This window comes from Pituophis catenifer, unplaced genomic scaffold, assembly GCF_029215685.1.
Source record: "Pituophis catenifer annectens isolate HBS135680 unplaced genomic scaffold, rPitCat1.0.hap2 SCAF_1, whole genome shotgun sequence".
Taxonomy (NCBI): domain Eukaryota; kingdom Metazoa; phylum Chordata; class Lepidosauria; order Squamata; family Colubridae; genus Pituophis; species Pituophis catenifer.
This window is the reverse complement of record NW_027256881.1, coordinates 19414275-19434261: the sequence shown is the minus strand read 5'-3', so window position 1 is coordinate 19434261 and position 19987 is coordinate 19414275. Positions and strand designations below refer to the sequence as shown.

General features: G+C 40.8%; 1 protein-coding gene across 1 annotated transcript in view; it reads left to right on the top strand.

Annotated features, from left to right (window-relative positions):
- Positions 1 to 19987, top strand: part of TSPOAP1 (TSPO associated protein 1) — a 77479-nt gene that overhangs the window by 14078 nt on the left and 43414 nt on the right. The window contains exons 3-12 of the mRNA XM_070932118.1: positions 2741 to 2869; positions 4100 to 4276; positions 5686 to 5958; positions 11651 to 11743; positions 12528 to 12611; positions 14745 to 14834; positions 15294 to 15416; positions 16302 to 16406; positions 18127 to 18177; positions 18672 to 18692. Of these exons, the coding sequence (XP_070788219.1) occupies positions 2741 to 2869; positions 4100 to 4276; positions 5686 to 5958; positions 11651 to 11743; positions 12528 to 12611; positions 14745 to 14834; positions 15294 to 15416; positions 16302 to 16406; positions 18127 to 18177; positions 18672 to 18692 (1146 nt within the window). The remainder of the gene's footprint in view (positions 1 to 2740; positions 2870 to 4099; positions 4277 to 5685; positions 5959 to 11650; positions 11744 to 12527; positions 12612 to 14744; positions 14835 to 15293; positions 15417 to 16301; positions 16407 to 18126; positions 18178 to 18671; positions 18693 to 19987) is intronic.

Sequence of the window (19987 nt, the reverse complement as noted above, 5' to 3'; positions counted from 1 at the left end):
GCTGGAGGCTTGTGGGGGGAAAGGGTTTTTGCTACCAGTTCTCCGAACTGCCCGCCGCCATCGCTACCTACTCACCTGAGCCGGTCCGAACCGGGAGCGTTTCACCCCTGCTAGTGCCCCTCCAAATATCTCTACTGCAACTGGGAAAGATGGCAGTTGCAAACCCACTTATCTGGAGATCATCACAATGGACAAGGCTGAAGTTGTCGGCTTTGACTTGAAAACTTTCTTCAAGATCCCAGACAATGAAAGAAGTCCTGCTCCCAGAGAACTTGTCAGGATTCCGAGTAACGCCCCAACAAAAAAAGACTCCAAAGCTTGAGTTTCCTCAAAGTTCCATTTTATTAGATATGTCATATTGGCACATCTGGGAAAATCAGAATCTGAAAGTTTCCAGGTTTTCCTCACCCAAAGGAAAATCCAAGCCCCTGCCCAGCACCCACATGTCCATCACATGGCCCAATCAAAGCACCATCCCAACTGGAGATGCCTCCCAGCTTCCAGCCCTCCAGGTGCAGGGCAAGATGTCCTTGAACCTCTGAGAAAGGAATGTTATTATGACTATATGTCACCCTTGCTCCATACAATCCCCACTCCCAGTTTCCCACAGTAGTAAATGTGGCAATGCAAAACAGCCCTTCCCCCAAACAGAAGATCAGGAGAAACTCTTCTCCAGTTTTTGTGCTTACTACTTTTTCAGGAATTTTTGTGACCCTTTGTGTACCAATATGGGCTTTCTGAATCCACTGCTTTCTGAATGCAGGAATACATAATGTCATCTTCCGTCCAACTCTCAGTCCATTGCAAGTGCATCCCACTTAGGTGTTTTCCAATTGCAATTCAAAATTGCTGCTTTTCGACCCAAGATGTCTTAAGCCCTTCAGAGTAGATGGTCTCCACTGCTTTGTTCAGGTCTAGTAGCAGTTCCAGCTCTCATTGGCTGCAGTGCCTGACATGCCTCTTTTCCCCCCAGCAATTAGTTGCTACCCATTTCAAGCTAGGCTGTCAGACTATACAGTGTTCTCTGCTGGTCAGCTGTTGGTTTGTTTATTTTTAATAATCTTGCAGTTGATCCAAAATGACCTATTAAATTAATGAACCATCCTCTACTCTAGAAGCTCATGCTCCATTCAACCTTTACATCTGTGTATCTCCCTGTGTTAACTCTTTCAGTTTCTGCTCAGGCTGGGTGAAGCATACTACCTTGTTTTCCCATCCTCTACCCAGATATATAGCCTCAAGAACCACGGTGGCACAGTGGCTAGAATGCAGTATTGCAGGCTACTTCTGCTGACTGCTGACTACTAGCTGCAGTTCACCAGTTCGAGTCTCACCGGCTCAAGGTTGACTCAGCCTTCCATCCTGTAAAATGAGGACCCAGATTATTGGGGGCAGTATGCTGACTCTGTAAAACCGCTTAGAGTGGGCTGTAAAGCACTGTGAAGTGGTATATAAATTAAGTGCTATTGCTATTGCTCAGAAGATACCATAAAGAAAAAAAAGGGAAGGGTCTCTATGAAGGAGAGGCAGGATACAGGGACAATTGAGGAGGGAACAATCCCTAAAATAAAAGGGCAGGCACTGGTTGACCAGTTTAGGCAGAAGCAAGCCAGTAAGGCTTGACTTTCCTTCTTGGATGGGATGGACAAGATGCATAGGAACAGCCAATCTGTTCTAGTCCAGATTGAGCATATCCTTGATCAACTGATGGCAATCTCAAGATACATTAAGACCTGCCTCATCCCAGTTACATTGACCCATCCCACCTGGTCAAGCAGGGCGGATGTTCTGCATGTCCCATCAGTCAAGGAATTTCAGCTGGCAGGATCTAGCAGGAGGGCCTTCTGTGCTGTTGCTCCCACCCTTTCAAACATAAGAATCGAGGTGGTGCAGTGGTTAGAGTGCAGTACTGCAGGCTACTTCAGCTGACTGCTAGCTGTAGTTCGGCAGTTCAAATCTCACCGGCTCAAGGTTGACTCGGCCTTCCATCCTTCTGAGGTGGGTAAAATGAGGACCCAGATTGTTGGGGGCAATAGGCTGACTCTGTAAACCGCTTAGAGAGGGCTGTAAAAAGCACTATGAAGCGGTATATAAGTCTAAGTGCTTATAGATAGCTAAAGGTAGCTATTGCTATTGCTATTGCTATCTTACCCTCAGAGGTGAAGTGAGCTCCCACTCTTCTGGCTTTCTGGAAGAGTCTAAAGACCTGTCTCTGCCAATTAGCATGGGATCTAAGATGTAACCCTGGGGATGGCTGATGGCTTGAGAATATTCCTCCTGCCTAGTCAACCTTTTAGCCTTTTGAATTTCACTTTTATCTTGTAGGTATTAATTTTGTTCTTAATTCTGTTTTTAACCTGTGCTTTTACTCATGTGTTTATATTGTTTTATTATGTTGTTGTAAACCACACGGAGTCACTTAGGTAGGATGGGCAGTGTAAAAACTTAATAAATAAATCTGGAGTGGAATTTCTGAAGTTGCTTTAAGCTTAATAAACAGCTGGGAGATTTTAAATTTTAACCTAAAACGCATCATCCAAGCTGCTTTCATCTCAGGTTATGATTCATGTTCTAACTTAAACAATCATTGACGGACCATACCATACCTGGGGGAGAAAAAGGTGATTATACTGCCCTCTTTGCTGAATGAACTTATTTTCCCAAAATGGATCCCTCTCCAAAAGTAAAACTGGGTTAGAAAGGCAGTTCAGACCTTTCTCTCTTATTTTTTGTTTTCCAGCGTAAGACCTGCTTCCCAGAGACTCAGGAGAAGGTGAGGCATTTGAAGAGGAAGAATGCAGAGCTGGCGGTCATTGCAAAACGTCTGGAGGAGAGAGCCAGGAAGCTGCAAGAGGCCAACCTCAGAGTGGTAAGTGAGCCAACCCTGGGTGGCAGACAAGCCCAGTCAAGCTGCCCATATTGTTAGGCTTGGCACTCCACAAAGGTGATCACAGTTTACTACAATCTTTTTGATATTAAAAAGCAAACTTTTTTCAAAAGCAATGAATACTTTTTCTTGACTTATCAGAATCGTGAAGCCCTACATTAAGTCTGTTATAACTAGCCTACAAAGACTGAAGTTCTGATCTCTTCTCAACTATGATAATTACTGATTGATTTAGAGTTCTTGTCTTTCACCCTCTTTCACCTTTTACATGCATATACCCACATATTCTTTGTAGTTTATTAATGGTCGTTCCTCAAATGTGTTGTCATTTTTGTATGGAAGAATCTGTAGGAATCATGCTTTGTTTGCAAGAAAATTCCAATTTAATCCCTGGTGTGGACAAATGTGGTTAGGAAAATCCCAACCAGAAACCTTTGAGAAGAAATAAACTGTAACTCCCATCAACCTTAATCAGCATGATCAATAGTAAGGCATGATGAGAATTGCAATCCATTGACAGCTGGTAGACCTTAATTGCCTGCCCTTCCCTTAGAAATAGGTTTCTAGTCAAGTTAGATAGAATGGAGCCAGATAGACCAATGGTTTGTCTCTTAAGTCAGCTTATCTTCTTAGTCATTTATTTATTTGTCCCAAAGATTGGCCTGTTAGAATAGAATGGAATGGAATGGAATGGAATGGAATGGAATGGAATGGAATGGAATGGAATGGAATGGAATGGAATGGAATTTTTTATTGGCCAAGTGTGATTGGACACACAAGGAATTTGTCTTGGTGCATACGCTCTCAGAGTACATAAAAGAAAAGATACATTCATCAAGAATCATAAGATACAACACTTAATGATAGTCATAAGGTACAAATAAGCAATCAGGAAACAATATCAATATAAATCGTAAGGATACAAGCAACAAAGTTACAGTCATACAGTCATAAGTGGAAGGAGATGGGTGGTGGGAACAAGAAGATTAATAGTAATGCAGACCTAGTGAATAGTTTGACAGTGTTGAGGGAATTATTTGTTTAGCAGAGTGATGGCATTCGGGAAAAAACTGTTCTTGTGTCTAGTTGTTCTGGTGTGCAGTGCTCTATAGCGTCGTTTTGAGGGTAGGAGTTGAAACAGTTTATGTCCAGGTTATGAGGGGTCTGTAAAGATTGGCCTGTTAGACAACTGTCAGTCTTTTCTTGCTGTAGGTGAATGCACCAATAAATGTGAAGAGCTCCTGTGCAGGACTGTGCAAAAGAGCGCTGGCACGCCAACGGGCCACAGATCTCCAAGAACAAGCCAATGCACTCCTGATGAAAGACAAACAGATCAATGCTCTGCAGAGGGAATGTCAAGAACTTCAAGCTAAAATCATGGGTGGAAAGGTGAATGTTTACCACTGAATACACTCAGGCTGATGTTGTCCAGATGTGGTAAACCTCCATCCATTGTGAGTGAGCACTAGGATTTGGATCCAGGCCCATCTGGACCAGGATTATCACATTTTTCTGTCTCTGCTCCTACACTTCCAAGTGTGTCAGTACAGAAAAGTTGTCTCTTTATCATCATCCTCAGAAAAGCCTCGTGGATTTTAATTACTGTGACCAGAAGGCCATCTTCAGTCAGGGCACTGGCTGAGTATCTCTGATATCAAAGGATTTCCATTTAATATTCCAACTTTTAAGGGAGATTTTTTTTTCAGATAATGAATACTGCTACATCATTCTCTGAGGAAAGTGAATTTTCAGTTTGGGGAAAAACCTACTCAGAATTCTGGGATAAAGAAAAATATTCACTGCCAATAGGCAGTGCACAGTTGCAGAGGGAGAGCTAGGTAGGAAGAACAATTAAGTGCCAGAACGAATATGAATAAGTGTCCATAAGCCACCCCAAAGATTGGGAAACAAGGTTTGTAAGAATGACTGGAAGAAGATGCTGTTAACATGTAAAAGGTGGAGGAAAAATCTTATCAAGAACTAAAGGAAGTGGGACTTCATGCTCTGGACCAGTGTTTCTCAGTCTTGACAGTTTTAAGATAGTTAGAGTTCAACAGGCTGGCCAGGGGAATTCTAGGAGTTGAAGTCCACCTATCTTAAAGCTGTCAAGGAGAGATGTTTGAAAGTGAAGGAGAGGATGTAGGAACCTAAGAGGTAGGAAGATCAGAGACAAAGTGAGGCCCAGGTCACTGGTTGGGTGGAATGAGCCAGTTTAACTGTATGCTGCAGGTTTTCATGTCTGCTAATTTTTCTTTTCAGACTACTAGAATGTTATGAAATGTGCTTGAAATCTGAAACATGCCCCTTTTCACTATTAATATTATTAGGGCTGTTAAATAACTCAGACTTCCCACTGTTGCCCTTCAGAGTTATTGGGCTTCAGCTCTCATAATCTCCAGCCAGCACAGTTAAAGGGAGTCGAAGTCTCACAATTCTGGAGGGTGAACAGCTTGGTGAAATCTGAATTAGATTTGTGTTTGAAAAGGCATTTTTGGTTAATAACAGAGATTTATCAACATAGGTATTTTCTTTTTAAAAGCTTTTGTTCAAGTGCAGGCAACAAGTGTCATCCGAGAAGAGGGATTCTATCCTCTATGTGGGAGGAAGATAAATCGCTCTTCTAAGATGTTGCTTGAAGACACAATGGCATAGACATTTACCATCTAAGACGAAACAAACAGTAGTTGGTCATTTGCTGTGTAATATATTTCTCATATGCAAATATAAGCAGTTTTCTCTGGTTTTTAAGCCAACTAAGATTTATTTAATCTGGTCAGTGATAATTTCTGTTTTTCTAGGAAGGTCCTCCATGTCTGCCTCTTCTAGATTTCCAGCATTTACTCCGAGAATCTCAGAAGGAAGTGCTGCGGTTACAGAGACAGATTGCTCTGAAGAATTTTAAGGCAGCACTGGAGCCCTGTGGTCAGGGATCAGAAGACATTTCTTTAGCTTTTGCAGTGGACTTGGGGCTCACCACATCAGCCAGGACTACCTGCTCAAATGGTTTTTCTCCTACAAGGGTATCACAGCCATGGGAGGAACTGTGCATAGCAGTGGAGGAGACCAGCCAGGTAAATCCTTTGAACTCCTTCCAGTTTATAATCATGCATCTTGTCTACTTTTTAATTATCCACATGCTGGAAAATCTAGAACAAAATCCACCATTCTTAGAATACCAGATTTCTAAGTCCATCTATGCTATCTAACATGAGATACGGGGTTTGCTGTTGTACTATTCTATTGGTCCACTGCAGTTCTGAGATAGTGAAGACGTTCAACTGGAAGTGGGGCATATTTGAGAGATGAACTGCAGGAGAAATGACAATTAAATATGCCATTCTCTTATGTAATGGTCTGCATTTCCTGTTTTTTTATCTACTGCTTGTTTCATCCAGGTTGAAAGCAAAGAAAGAGAATCAAGTGAAGCTTAAAAGCATTGCCATAAACAGTATATTTATTTATAACACTTTATCGCACTGTTCAGCTAAAAGACCACCAGTGTGGCTTACATATCATTAGCGAGGAGATCCTAAAAATATGACATATACATTCTGTATTTGGAGAACATGCCTAAACAGCTACAGAACTATCCTATTCTTCTGGATGCTCACAATCTAGTGAGCTGGGTTCTCACAATGCTTTGGATGCCGTTAAAAAAAATACTCAGTAGGTTAGTTTGTTGTACAGATGTAGCTGCTAGGCTTTTATCTGATTAGGTTAAATATGCTGAGTGAACACAGACCAACAAAGGGAGAGGGGAGAAGTCAAGCACAAGTACAAGTTCTTAAAACGAACAACTGTTATCATGCCTATTTGGAATGAAAAGAGATCAAGCAACATGATGGAATGCCCGCCATGTAGATAACCTTCTGGACAGCCAAAGGTTCTTTGCAGTTGCTAACAGGGGTGAAGAGCCACCAACAGCTTCAGCATCAAGAGGGCGGTTGGAGCATCAAGGGGATGGTTGGTATGCAACACAAGCCTCACCTCTTTTGTACATGTGTCAATATCACATGCATGCACCATCCATCATTGCTGATTCTGATCTCTCCCCCGGCATCCCACCCCAGCAGATGCTGCCTGGAATAGCCCCACATCTCTCTTGTTCCTCTATTCCTTATTCAGATGGAACAGGTTAAAAATGGGTCCTTAGAATGCTGCTGAAGGAGGAGGAGGAGGAGGAGGAGGAGGAAGAGGAGCCAGCAGTGCAGCTTCAGGCCTGGGTGGAGCTGAGCTATTTGCACAAAGAAGAGAGCTGAGCTCTCCCTGGGTGTATTAGACATCATTTGTTTACCAATATGTCTTTTGCAGACTTCCTGAGCAAATGATGTTACTTCATTTCTACATGAAGTAGGCAGAGGTCTTCTGAAGCCAGAGGTCTTCAAACTTGGCAGCTTTAAGACTTGTGGACTTCAACTCCCAAAATTCTCCAGACAGTTATGCTGGCTGAAGAATTCTGGGAGTTGAAGTCCACAAGTCTTAAAGCTGCCAAGTTTGGGGACCCCTGACATAAGCACTCTGTTCAGATAATGTGGGGTAGAGAACAAGGGGAAATAGGATAAAAAGGCTGAAATGAAAACAACTGCAGAGAATTTCTTCTGATTTTGACTTTGTAGCATCACCCATAAGGGTTTTTAAAATAGACTTTATAGCACTGCTAAGAGTGCTTGAGTTTCTATGGAAAGCATACAGGATAGCCCCCAACATCATTTGGGACTGAAGAAGAGCTTCAAGGAAAGGGAAGTGGCACGAGATGACAGATGAGATTTATATCTTGATCAGACCTAGTAGTGCTTGAAAGATCAAAGGCTAATTCTGTGGGGTGTACCGTACTGGGAAGTGGGGAAAACATCCCAGAAGAAGTGTGGCAAATCATGCACTGTTGCCAAGGGAACTACACAGATGTGAATATGTCACCAAAGTTGAGCTGAACTCAAGAGTTTTTATTTTAGCATGTGGCCAGGATTGTTGGGAGATAAGCTTTTTGATTCCAGTAACACGCTCAGCAATCTGAGCCTGTCTCTCATGTGCTGCTGCATTTCTCTCATCACTAGACCATATTGTTGCCTCTTTCCCCTGCCCTATTGACCCATTAAATTATAGTGCCAATAGGTATAATACTCTGATTGACAGCTGCACCAGATCAGGAATTCCCCGACTTAATCTCACCCCAGCTATAAATACTTAGGTATAGCAATGGTGACTCACTGTTCTCTTCTTTCTTCCTGTTCTCTATTCCTTACATGCGAAACAAACAAAAATACATACTTCTATCACACTTGAACCTTCCTTGAAAATGTTGACTGAATGGAGAACGGGGGAGATTTGGAACTGCGCCGTGTTTGCACCTCTTCCGGATCCTACTTCAGATCCTGGAGGTTTGGGTGGTCAAGTCTGGGAGTTCCCACTATGCACTCAAGGGGTCCTTCCTCGGACCGCAGCTTGGAGCTTTTCCCTGCCCCGTGCCGAGCTGCAGATATTCCTCCCTCTTCCGGACGGCAAAGTGGTTCAGCCCACCGGACAATCCACCGGGCTGGAGCTGTGCCAGCGCGGAGCTGTCCCTGGTGCTGAAGCGGAAGGCGCAGCGGGCAGATAGGAAAGCGCCGGCCAGACGGGTTTTGTACAGGCCGCGTCGCCTTTGGGGTGGCAAAGGGTCTAACTAGGTGGAGGCGCGTTTGGCTGAAAAGAGGATCGGGAGGTTGAACCAGCTTTCCTGACGTTGCATTGGTGAGAAACCTAATGTTGTGTTGCCTGCTTTGAGGAGAGGGGCTCCATATCAGAGTTCCATAAATTTAAAGAGGGGTAGGTTTTAATCCCCTATTGAATGCATTACAAAGTATTCCTGAATATGTATATAATTCTTGTTCCTTAAGAGTGTAAATCATCTTAGGAAGCTGGAGGTTGGAGAGAGCATATTTCAGAAACATGATCTCCAAATAATGCAAAGCGGGTAGAATAAAAATCTACATTTGAAAAGCTATTAATAAGGGCTTTAGCTTCTTCTTCTATCAGTTCCCTAACAGAGCCTGGTTTTGTTTTGTTTTTTTAGTATTTTTTCTAGAACAGAGAAGTGGCCAGTCTATTTCACTTTGCAGGCAGATTACCTTTCCCAGGGCAGTTCCTGAAACCTCCAGCTGAAGCCATCCTGCATTTCTGGACAGTGAAAGGTGGATTTTGAAGAACCATTTCAATCCAAAGTAGAAATACTGGCCCAGATCTTGTTTCACACAAGGCAGTTTCCATTTGCTCATTCAGTGTTACAGTAGAAAGAGCCACCTCCTGATCAGAACATAAACGTTCCATCTATTCAGGAGCTTCTATAATTTGCTTGTTGTTTAATTTTTTTTTTTAAATATCAAATTTAGAGACCACCCAACTCAGAGCTACTCAGAATGTCTCAATTCCAGGAAAATAGAACTGTTGCAACTCGGGATGAAACCGCTTCCTTGATGAAAGAGTAGGATTTTAATCAACAGAAACATATAATATTAGGCAAATTTTCCTCCCACAGTTTTTCAGGTACTGCCAGATTAGTAAGGATTACAATCATAAACATTAATGTATACTTAGAACAGAACAGCCCTACACCCAGCTATCTTAGACTATATTTTCTATAAACTCCAGTTAGTACTAGCTTTGATTTTCCTGGCTGGGGATAATAGGGAATGAATCACGTTACTTAAAAGGTGCTAGGATAGGAAAAAGAATCTTAAAATCTCTGAATCTTCTTGCTCATTAATCATGCATGATTCACAGATAGAAGCTGAGAAATGATATTCTGGTTTACTATCAGAGTTTCCTGACATTAGTGGTTTGGGTGTTGATTGAAGTCAAGCCCTTGAGACACCTAAATATAGTGGTACTTTAGCTTTTATCTAGCTTTAATAAAAAGTAATGATTAATGTATAGAGAGGGAGCTTAGATTTTTTTCAGAATTGGAATTATATATATCTCCCAATTCTGAAAAATAAATTATGTGTGGGTGTGAATGTGCACACACTTCCATTCAATTGTGTCCACTTCTTGGAGATTGACTGAACAAGTCCCTGCAGTTTTCTTGGCAAGTTTTTCAAAAGTGGCTTGCCATTGCTTCCTTTCTAGGGCTGAGAGAAAGTGACTGGCCCAAGGTCACCCAGCTGTCTTTGTGCTTAAGGTAGGTGTAGAACTCAAGGTTGCCCGGTTTCTATACATTTTCTTTGAGAGAGATGGGCAATTCAGAAATATGATTGATAGATATACAGACAAACACATCTATCCAACTCACCAGAGCAGAGAGGCAGGGAATGTTGCGTGTCCCCTCTACTAAGGGCATACATCTGGCAGGACCCAGAAGAATAGTCTTCTCCATGGTGGTTTCTTCCTCTTGGAACATTATCTCCATGGAGATTAGATTGGCTCCCACTTTGACACTTTTTCACAAGGCCCTGAAGACCTGGTTTTGCCAATGGACCTGGGAAACCCTGAGTGGAATGGAATCCATAAAGTGACTTATCTGATTGATTGTTATTGCCGTGTGTGTGTGTGTGTGTGTAAGGTTATTGTTGTATATTGAGTTTTTATTGAGTCACTGAGAATGAGTGGGCAACCATATACATTTTCTTAAATAAATAATTAAAATAAATAATTAGAATAATGTTATATGACATCAAAGGTGTGGGATGATAATATATTTATCTTTTATATAATTTTAATATAAATTTATTGTTTATACAAGGAGAAGGAGTGGCATTGCCTGGGGGTGGAGTTAAGAGGAATCAACCTAGATGTATTATGTTCTCACAAGCAGTCTAAGTTCAACCACTTCTGAATTTCGTTAACTCTTATCTAGCACCTAATTAGTACTGACAGTTGAACAGATTCTTGTGTATAAACAAGAAGAATACATCAGCTTAACTGGAACCTAACATGTGGTCCTGATTCTTCACACCTGACAGACATGAAATTTGAGCCTGGACCTACTGATTACTAACTCAGTCTCTTGTATGTAAAAATATAAGGAGTTCTTTGTTAGATGCCATTTACAAGTTGAATCCACTTTTCCCAGCATACCATAAGCAGTTGTGATGGAAGGTGGACACCGAGGAAGGATGAGATACATTCCAAAGAAGTAAGAGAGCTCAGTCTGGATGTTACGTGTGAGAGTAAAAGGGTGAAGGCAGCCCTTCTTTGGTAGTTTACAGAGTATATTGTAGTTGCAGACAGTAGAGTCCACAGTCTAGCAAGATTTTTGTCTATAAATGTGAAAACAATAAAGAACTCAGCTGGGAAGAATTTCTACTTTGTAATTCTTGGATTTGGCCTGACAGCAGTGCTGTGTTCTGATTATACGTTATGCCTAAACTAATCATATGATGGTTTAATGTGATAGCCTGGCCCCCATAATTTGCACAGATAAATAGCCTGGTTCTCATGGTGTGCTGAATAACAAACCTTATTTTAGCCCGGTCTAGATTATTGTGTGAATTCAGCCATACCGAAGTCCACATTCCTGCCTAACCTCAGAGGTGACATCCTACACCCAGAGCAGGTCACAGCAGCAAACAGATTTTCAGGACAGAAACTTAGTCTTAAGACTGGGTGTTGTAAACTGCCCAGTGTTGTAAAGCATCCAGAATCACTTAGGTAAGATGGGCAGTGTAGAAATTTAATAAATTAATAAATTTAGTCAACTTGCTAACTCCTATCAGTAAAGAAAGACTGTGGATCACAAAATGAACAGGGCCATTTGCTCTTCAATTTTGCTGAAATTTGTCTCTTTTGTAGTCAGAGACGGGACTGTTTCCTTTCGGAAGAGTACAAAGAAGTGAAGACACATTGTTTTCTGCCCCTGAAGTCAAAGAGCATGTGAAGCATTTGGTGAGTTTTTTTAAAAAAAAATTATCACAGCATATGACAACATCTAGCAAAGATAAGGAGGGTGCTCTAGTTAGTCCTTGGATGGGACATTAACAGGAAATTCTAGAACTATTCAGTAGACTGGGGTGCTGAATTAAATTTCCAAAAAACAATGGCAAAAATTACTTTATGATCTGTATGCATCTTTAAGGAGTCTTGATCTTTACCTTGCAGAAACATTATCCTCAAAAGTAACTATAGGTAGTCCTCAACTTACAACATGCTTAGTGACCATTCAAAGTTACAAAGGCACTGAAAAAAGTGACTTATGACCATTGCAGCATCTCCACAATCACGTGATCAAAATTCGGATGCTTGACAAGTGACTCATATTTATGACAGTTGCAGTGTCCCAGGAGCATGTGATCACCTTTTGAGACCTTCTGACAAGCAAAGTCAATGTGGAACCCAGATTCACTTAACAGTCATATTAGTAACTTAACAACTGCAGTGATTCACTTAACAAATGTGGCAGGAAAGGTTGTAAAATGGGACAAAATTCACTTAGATAAATTTCTCACTTAGCAATAGAAAGTTTGGGCTTAAGTGTGGTCATAAGTCGAGGACTACCTGTACGCTTTTGCAACATAGTTCTGGAAAAGAAAACTTGAGCATGCCAAGCTGCTAAATCTAGGCCACTAGGGGTTTCAGCATCCTTAAAAATGGTGCCATCTCTTTTGAAATAGGTAAGGTTTGTTTGGCCATTTGCCTCTCAGTTTGATTGTCTGCTTTCCTCTTCTGATAGGACTCTGAGCTCACAAAGAAGAGGAAGCAATGTGAACATTTGGAGCATGAAGTAAAGAAGAAGCACAAGAGATGTGCAGAGCTTGTAAGTGAGTCCCCACCCCCATTGTTGGCATTGTGCTGTTTGCTTGCCTGCAGACTCCTAGAGCTACTTTCAACAGACAGAAGAGGGATGCCTACAAACTCCCTAGGAATGGAAGGTTCAATAGCAATAACTAGCTAATAATAGCAAATCACTGATGCAAGTAATACAGCAAGAACAAGAGATTACAAAGAGCGGCAATAGTTCATACAAAGGCTAGCAATTCCCTCCCCCCCAAGTTATACATTAAGAACAGTATCTGCTGGGTGTGGAGGGGAAATCCAAAAACTCAAGATGGTAATTGTGATTGTGTGAGTTATGTCCTGCCTCTTTTTTTACACGTATTGTGATATTTTTCTTTATAAAATTGGGGTTTTTATTGCATAGCCAGACCCATCATTTTGCCTTTTTATAAACAACAACAACATACTTATACACCGTGGATGTGCCATTAAGAAATCGAGCATTGATAATGTTTGATTTTTTTTGTTCAGAAGAAAATGAATTTAACACACATGTTAAACATGTCATTGGATCCTTCAGTGAGAAAGCTTTCTGTTACTTACAGTTTCTTCTGCAGGTTTTTAAATTCCTAAACCAACATTAAGGTGATATGTTTAGACTGGAATGAAATATCTTCATTGCTGTTGGAATTGACATGGAAGTGAGCTTTGTCAGAATGAGTTTTATGCTGAGTTTTATGCCTAAATCCAAGAGTGCAGAAAGGACAGCCTGGAGAATCACATAGTACCTATCAAGACCATTATGTCATGACCAGAATACTTTGAGTCAATGGAGCTAAGTTTTTTTTCCCTTTCAGTATTTCTGGAATTTAAGGAAGATTTTACAGAGCACAGTTGGTATTTTAAGCTTTGCAGGTGTTTAAAGTACTCATTTCACTGTTTTAAAACTCCCAAACCTAATTTTAAAAGGCTTTCAAGTTCTGTGTTGCATAGATACTTTTATCTAGCTTTCCTCCCAAATGTCCCTATTAAAAATGTTTTATTGGAAGTAAATAGCTTCCCTGTATGTATCATAATTTTAAATTGATTCATATATCAATTTAAAAGCATAGCAATGCTATACTGTGATAAGAATTACCTAAGTGACATCCATGGGTGTGTACATGGTAAAGCCTGCAAGATGATTGTGACTACATATTCTTTTGTGCACACAATGATCTATTTCATACTTCCTTTGTACATATATGTGCAAAGTGGGTAGAGCTTCAATCATGGCATTGCACCTGCCATCTTACAGATTTAGACATGGCCCCATAATGCCCATGGTTTAGCTCATTATTTAAATCCAGAATATTGGTTAAGTTGTGGGTTAGGGGTCCCTTAATCACATTTTAAAAGCATGCATTCCAAATCTGGATTAATGGCTGGCTGAAAAAAGTCATTTCTTCTTCAGAGAAATGAGAGAGGATGCAGTACTAGCTACAGAATAGAATCTTACACATTTCCCCCCATCTTCCTCTATGTAAATCTGTTTCTGCATGATTGTGTGCAAGTTTTTTCAAGACAAAGGACAGGAGAGAAACACTGCCAGTGAATGGTATCCAATTTAATTTGTAATCCACCCAGAGTCACCTTGTAGGGAGATGGGCAGCATAGAAATTGATTGAATGAATGAATGAATGAATGAATGAATGAATGAATGAATGGATGAATGGATGATGAGACGCTATCTGCCTATTTTGTATTTAGTAGGAGAAAAAACCGAGAGGCAATGACAAATGTTGTGAAATAAACTGCAGTCAAAGTCAAACCTTAACCATTGTGCATTATTATCAACAGGATTTATCAGGAAAGGAATCCTGAGTTCTCTTCTTCTTTCCAATAGCTTTTGCTAGGTAGCAACATGGAGCTTCTAGCAGGAGGAACAGCTGTTGATAATTTCAACAATCTTTTCCATTTTTTTCTCAAAATGCTTTTTTTATATCATGTTTTCATATTTTCATATATAGTCTGCACAAATATTATTCAGAAACTGCACTTTCTTTGTCTCAGAGCTGCATATTTATACCAGGTTGCACTTTTCTAAAAAGTCCTTTCTGAACCCCTGAACAGTGATAGTGGGGAGAGATTCCTTTATTCACAGAAAATCCATGCTTGCTTTCCCCCCACGCAGGAGAACGAACTGCAGGAAGTGCGGAGTGATAATGCCCGACTCTCTGAGGAGAATGCCGTGTTACAGGGGCAAGTCGAGTGGACAGAGAAGGTAATCATGAGATGTTATCTTATATCCCCCCCATTTAAAATTGTATAAGTTGGTGATTGTAGATCATGGCTTTAGTGTCCCCAAGGAGGTCTTCTTGAGGAATAAATATTTCATTGTAAACCAAGTTCATTCATCTTTCTGGTGTGTTGGCTACGGAAGTTGGGATATCAGTACACAAATACATACATTTCTGTAGAAAGACCCAACACCAGTTATGATCATGCTTACAGTTCCATCAAATTAATTTTGTATGGAACAAATTAATCAGACCCTAAAGCAGAAGGGATTGTAATGCTCCTTGTGTCAGAGAGAGCTTCTCCTTCTCCTTCTCCTCCTCCTCCTCCTCCTCCTCCTCCTCCTCCTCCTCCTCCTCCTCCTCCTCCTCCTCCTCCTCCTCCTCCTCCTCCTCCTCCTCCTCCTCCTCCTCCTCCTCCTAACCAACTGTATCTCCTATTGCAGGTTGAATCTGAAAATGCTGACTTAAGGCTGCAGGTTTCTGTAGTGACTGAGGAACGGGATTTGGCTCTTCAGAAAACCCAGGAACTCCAGGACAGGCTGGAGAGTCTCGGGCAGGCACTCAAGGTTTGTAGGAAAAGGCTGTTCCAGAGCAGCTACCTTCTGTTGATATCCTTCATTTTGGAAAATTGACCAGCAGAAATGGCAAATTTGGAATCGGGTTGTAATAGACTCCAGATTTTCTGATTAAAAGTTTATTTTGAGGATGTGGATAAGTGCAAATGTCACTTCTTTATTTGTGTTATTCATACTCCTATGATGAATCAAGAGCTTGAAATCAGGAACTGGCATCAACCTGAGACAATTTATAAAACAATTAAAGACGACCTTAGGAATGCTTGACAGACTGTCCATTTTATACACAGGCTCAGCAAAGCCCTCAGGTGGTGATCTTTATTTTCTGTTAAATGCTACTGAAATTCAATAATCAAGACAGTGAGCTGCAAGTCAGAAATAATTGTCCAGTTATGGCAAATGTAAAGATGCTCCTAATTTATGCTTAGCTCCTGGGGACTATACATATGCAATCATATTGTTCCTTGACAACTGGTCTAAGAAAGAGAAAAGCCACAAACTGATCCAGGACTATCTGCAGCTCCAAAAACCTTTGGGGTAACTACTAGCATAGCAAGGAGAAAATTATGCTATCATTTAAATGCACATTTAATCAAATTAAATGAATATTTTGACCCTCTTCTGACATTTTTTTTTCTTTTAGACATAGCCTATTCCTAGAAGCATAGAAGGAAACATCATTATTGACATTGTTGATATTATTGATCAGAGGTTAACATCAACTAGGTTCTATGAATGTCCTAATTAGCATAACTCAGGATGAAAAAAAAATGGTCTGGGAGAAAGCCACTCGGCTTTCTTATGTTTAAAATTTATTTGCTTGTTAAAATGAATTACCTGCCCCAATGGACTCTTCCTGATCTTCTTATTTTCCAGCACATGAGAGATGTTGCAGAACGAAGGCAGCAGCTGGAACATCAGCACGAGAAGGCCTTGCAGGCCTTGCAGAAGAAAAAAGATGAGGTCCGACAGCTGCAGCAGGTGACTTCTGTCAAAAGGAGACTTCTTTCTTCCAGGTTTATTCACACAAGCCTGATTCTTCCATCAGCCGAAGGCCCACATATGAATGTGTAAACAGACCCCATTGGCAAGAACTGACTTGCTTCGGAGGTTAAGGAAACATTCTAACGGTGGTGTTTTTACTCTGATGGATCATTCAGCCCATAGTAATGCCTAGTGCTGCATTGATGTGAACAGATGCAATCTGCCGAAGGATGGGGGAAACACCTCCCTACCATTGGGCAAGGTGAAATTGCTTATGCTTTCATCAACCAACAATTTGATTCTACCCTATTGATATTAAACACATTTTATTTATCATTCATTCATTTATTCAATCTGTCCCCATCTCGGTTAGCAGGATGGTCAACATCCTGCAAATTGAGTTTGGGTTTAATAATGATTTAATGAAAAGAAGGACTAGGGGGTGACATGATTGCAGTGTAACAATATTTGAGGGGCTCCCACAAAGAGGGAGTCTATTCAATCTATTATCCAAAGTACCTGAAAGCAGGACAAGAAGCAATGAATGGAACCTAGTCAAGGAGATAAGCAACCTAGAACTAAGGAGAAATTCCCTGACAGTGAGAGTAATTAATCAGTGGAACGATTTGCCTCCAGGAGTTGTAGGTGCTCTGATACTGGAGGTTTTTAAGAAGAGATTGGGCAACCATCTGTTTGAAATACTATAAGGTTTCCTGCCTGAGCAGGGAATTGGACTAGAAGACCTCCAAAGTCCCTTCCAACTCTTTGGTTCTATCAAACAGTCTGCAAATGACATATAATTGTATAATAAAATAACTGTAGTAAGAAAAAAAAAATAAGAGTGTATCAAGGAATACAAAACGGTCTTCCATTCACTGGCATCACTTAATTGCGGTAAGCCTTCTGAAATATCTAATAGAATCCAGATGGGCCATAATGTGGAGACCAACTCAGTATCAACTGGGGGGCTGTTCCATAATTGGGGTGCAAAGCAGTGGTGAAATCCTCCACAGTTTGCCACTGGTTCGCTGCCCGCACATGTGCACTGTGTGCCAAACGCATGTGCAGTGCATGTCAAATGCATTCTGCACGTGCACGCAAGCACAATACGCACCAAACACAAGCTGCGTGTGGAAAAAGAAGGCTTGGGAAGATAAGTAGAACAACGAGGGGGGGAACAGCTGTGCTGCACGATTTAGATTCACTAGAAAGCAGGATTTCTTGCTTTCTAGCGATTTTAAATCCCGTGGCACAGCTGATCATCGGAAATATTGGTTTGGTCCAACCAATAGCTTTTATCACTACCAGTTCACCCGAACCGGTGCAAACCGGTAGGATTTCACCACTGATGCAAAGGTGGCAAGTACCCCCACTTCCTCTCACCTTGTAGCATTTGTCAACCCAAGTAGTGTCTCCCTGGACTAAATTCCACATATACAGAATACTGAGATATTGTTGGTCATTTTTTGAAAGAATAGATCAAATTTCCCCATTACAATATAGCTTGATTATGGTTTACACTATTATGTGTATTCACCTGTTATAAACCATGGCTTAACATAAACCTAATCAGTACACCAAGTGCAAATACAAAATGACTAGGCAGAATTTATAAATTCAGTCAAGTCTACAAGCAAATCACCCACTTCTGTGTCAATGAAGATAAATATTCCTGGGATAGCCAGCCCCCTTAAACTTTCTTTTCTCTTGGATTTAGGCTCAGGCTGAAGCTAGGAAAGAACACGAAGGAGCAGTGCAGCTTTTAGAGGTAAGGAGAGGAGAAAATAAAAGAAGGGGAGGTAAAAACCAAAGAAAAAACCCCATTTAAGATACAGTCAGGTATAATTTAGTTTATTTAAAATAAACAAGAAATTTTCACATCGAACACTGCCAGCTCTATGTGGAGCATGTGCTTATCTTTAGAGAAGAAGACCCAATTAAATTTGTCACCATGGAAAATACCAAGAGATTTCCCACTGCAGTTCATTGGTTCGAAGGCAACGTCTCATCCGGTAATGGGCTATGAAAATAACCTTGGAAGACAGGAGAAAGAGGGTCTGAAATATCTCTTATCTGAGTGTTGCCCTGGCTACAGCTCTTTCTCCTGTCTCCCAAGGTTAATCTCACAATCCATTACACTTCCAGATGTGGGTTTTCAATTGATTTATCCAGTCCTGCAATCAATCACCAGATTTGTACTTAAGGAAGATGGTGATGTGCAGTTAACAACTTTTTTTCCCCTTCTGTTTCTTGTCTTGTCAGAATTCCTTGGATTCTATGCAGGTACTAATGGTTTCAGATGTGCCGAAAATGTCCTGTTTTTCCCTCTTTCCTCCAACAAATCTTGATTGCTTCAGAGGCGTTTGGAACAGAGAAATACTATGTTTTATATGCATTATGGAGAGTAGCCAATGAAAGAATTGGAGAAAAATTAAAAGGCACTCGAGAAGCAATAATGTATATTTCTCATTTCCAAACTTGCATATAATTGTTGCATCTGTATTAGCCCAGCAGAACAAGAGCAAGGTTTCAATTGCACAAGGCTGTTCTTTCCAATGACTGTCAGAGGAAGGGAAGAAATGTCCAAACAGTAATGGGTGTATGGGAAAATATGTAAATTTGACACACTTAATGTGTCCTTCACTCCAGATAGTCTTTGACTTATAACCGCAATTGAGACCAGAATTTCCATTGCTAAGGAAAGTTGTGTAGGAAGTTGTGCCCAATTTTATGAACTTTTTTGCCAGATATTAAAAGTAAATTACTGCAGTTCCTAAGTGAATCATGTGGTTGTTAGGCAAATCCCACTCCCCCCACTAACTTAGCTTGTTGGTGGATTACATGACCCTGGGACACTACAATCAACATAAACACATGCCGGTAGCAAGTGCCCAGATTTGGGGATTTGAGCTCAAATCACCCATTCCCACTCGATACACTAATCAAACCTGACTATAAATTGCTGATTCTCCATACCTTGCTCTTTGTTACTTGGCTATCATCTTTCCATCCTAAATGTTAAGCTTCACTGGTGGGATTTCTCCGGTCTGAAGGAACTCTTGCTGAAAAGTTAGCTAATGAGAAGGACTTCTTGTTCCTTTGAAGTCAGAAAATGGTTTTGTTTCCTGTTTCACTTGTCTTGATGGTTCCCCTCCCTAATCCTTAAATTGAGTTCATGTATCTGTTAATTAGCCATAAACATTTGGCTGGAAGAAGATTCCTTGCCCTTGTTCTTTGTGGCATGCAGAGAAGGAGATGATGTGCATGTATTGTTCTGTAGAAAAAGTAGTAATGTAAATGTGGTTAACATAGAAGCACTGTGTGTGTGGGGGAATGTATGATGAATAGAATGTCTTCTATTCATTGTCATTAATAACATGTCTAGTCTGCAATTGGGCTCTTACGTTTGGTAACCATAAAAGCAATAGCCCACCGAACCTCTTTTTACTGATGTTCTTTCATTCTTTCAGAGGCTTTTGCAGAAAGGAAAAAAAAACTAGGGATTTTTTTTCATTCTAGTCTCTTTGCAGTCACAATTCTTCCCCCTTTGTCAAGGTTCTAACGTTTTACACTGTTTC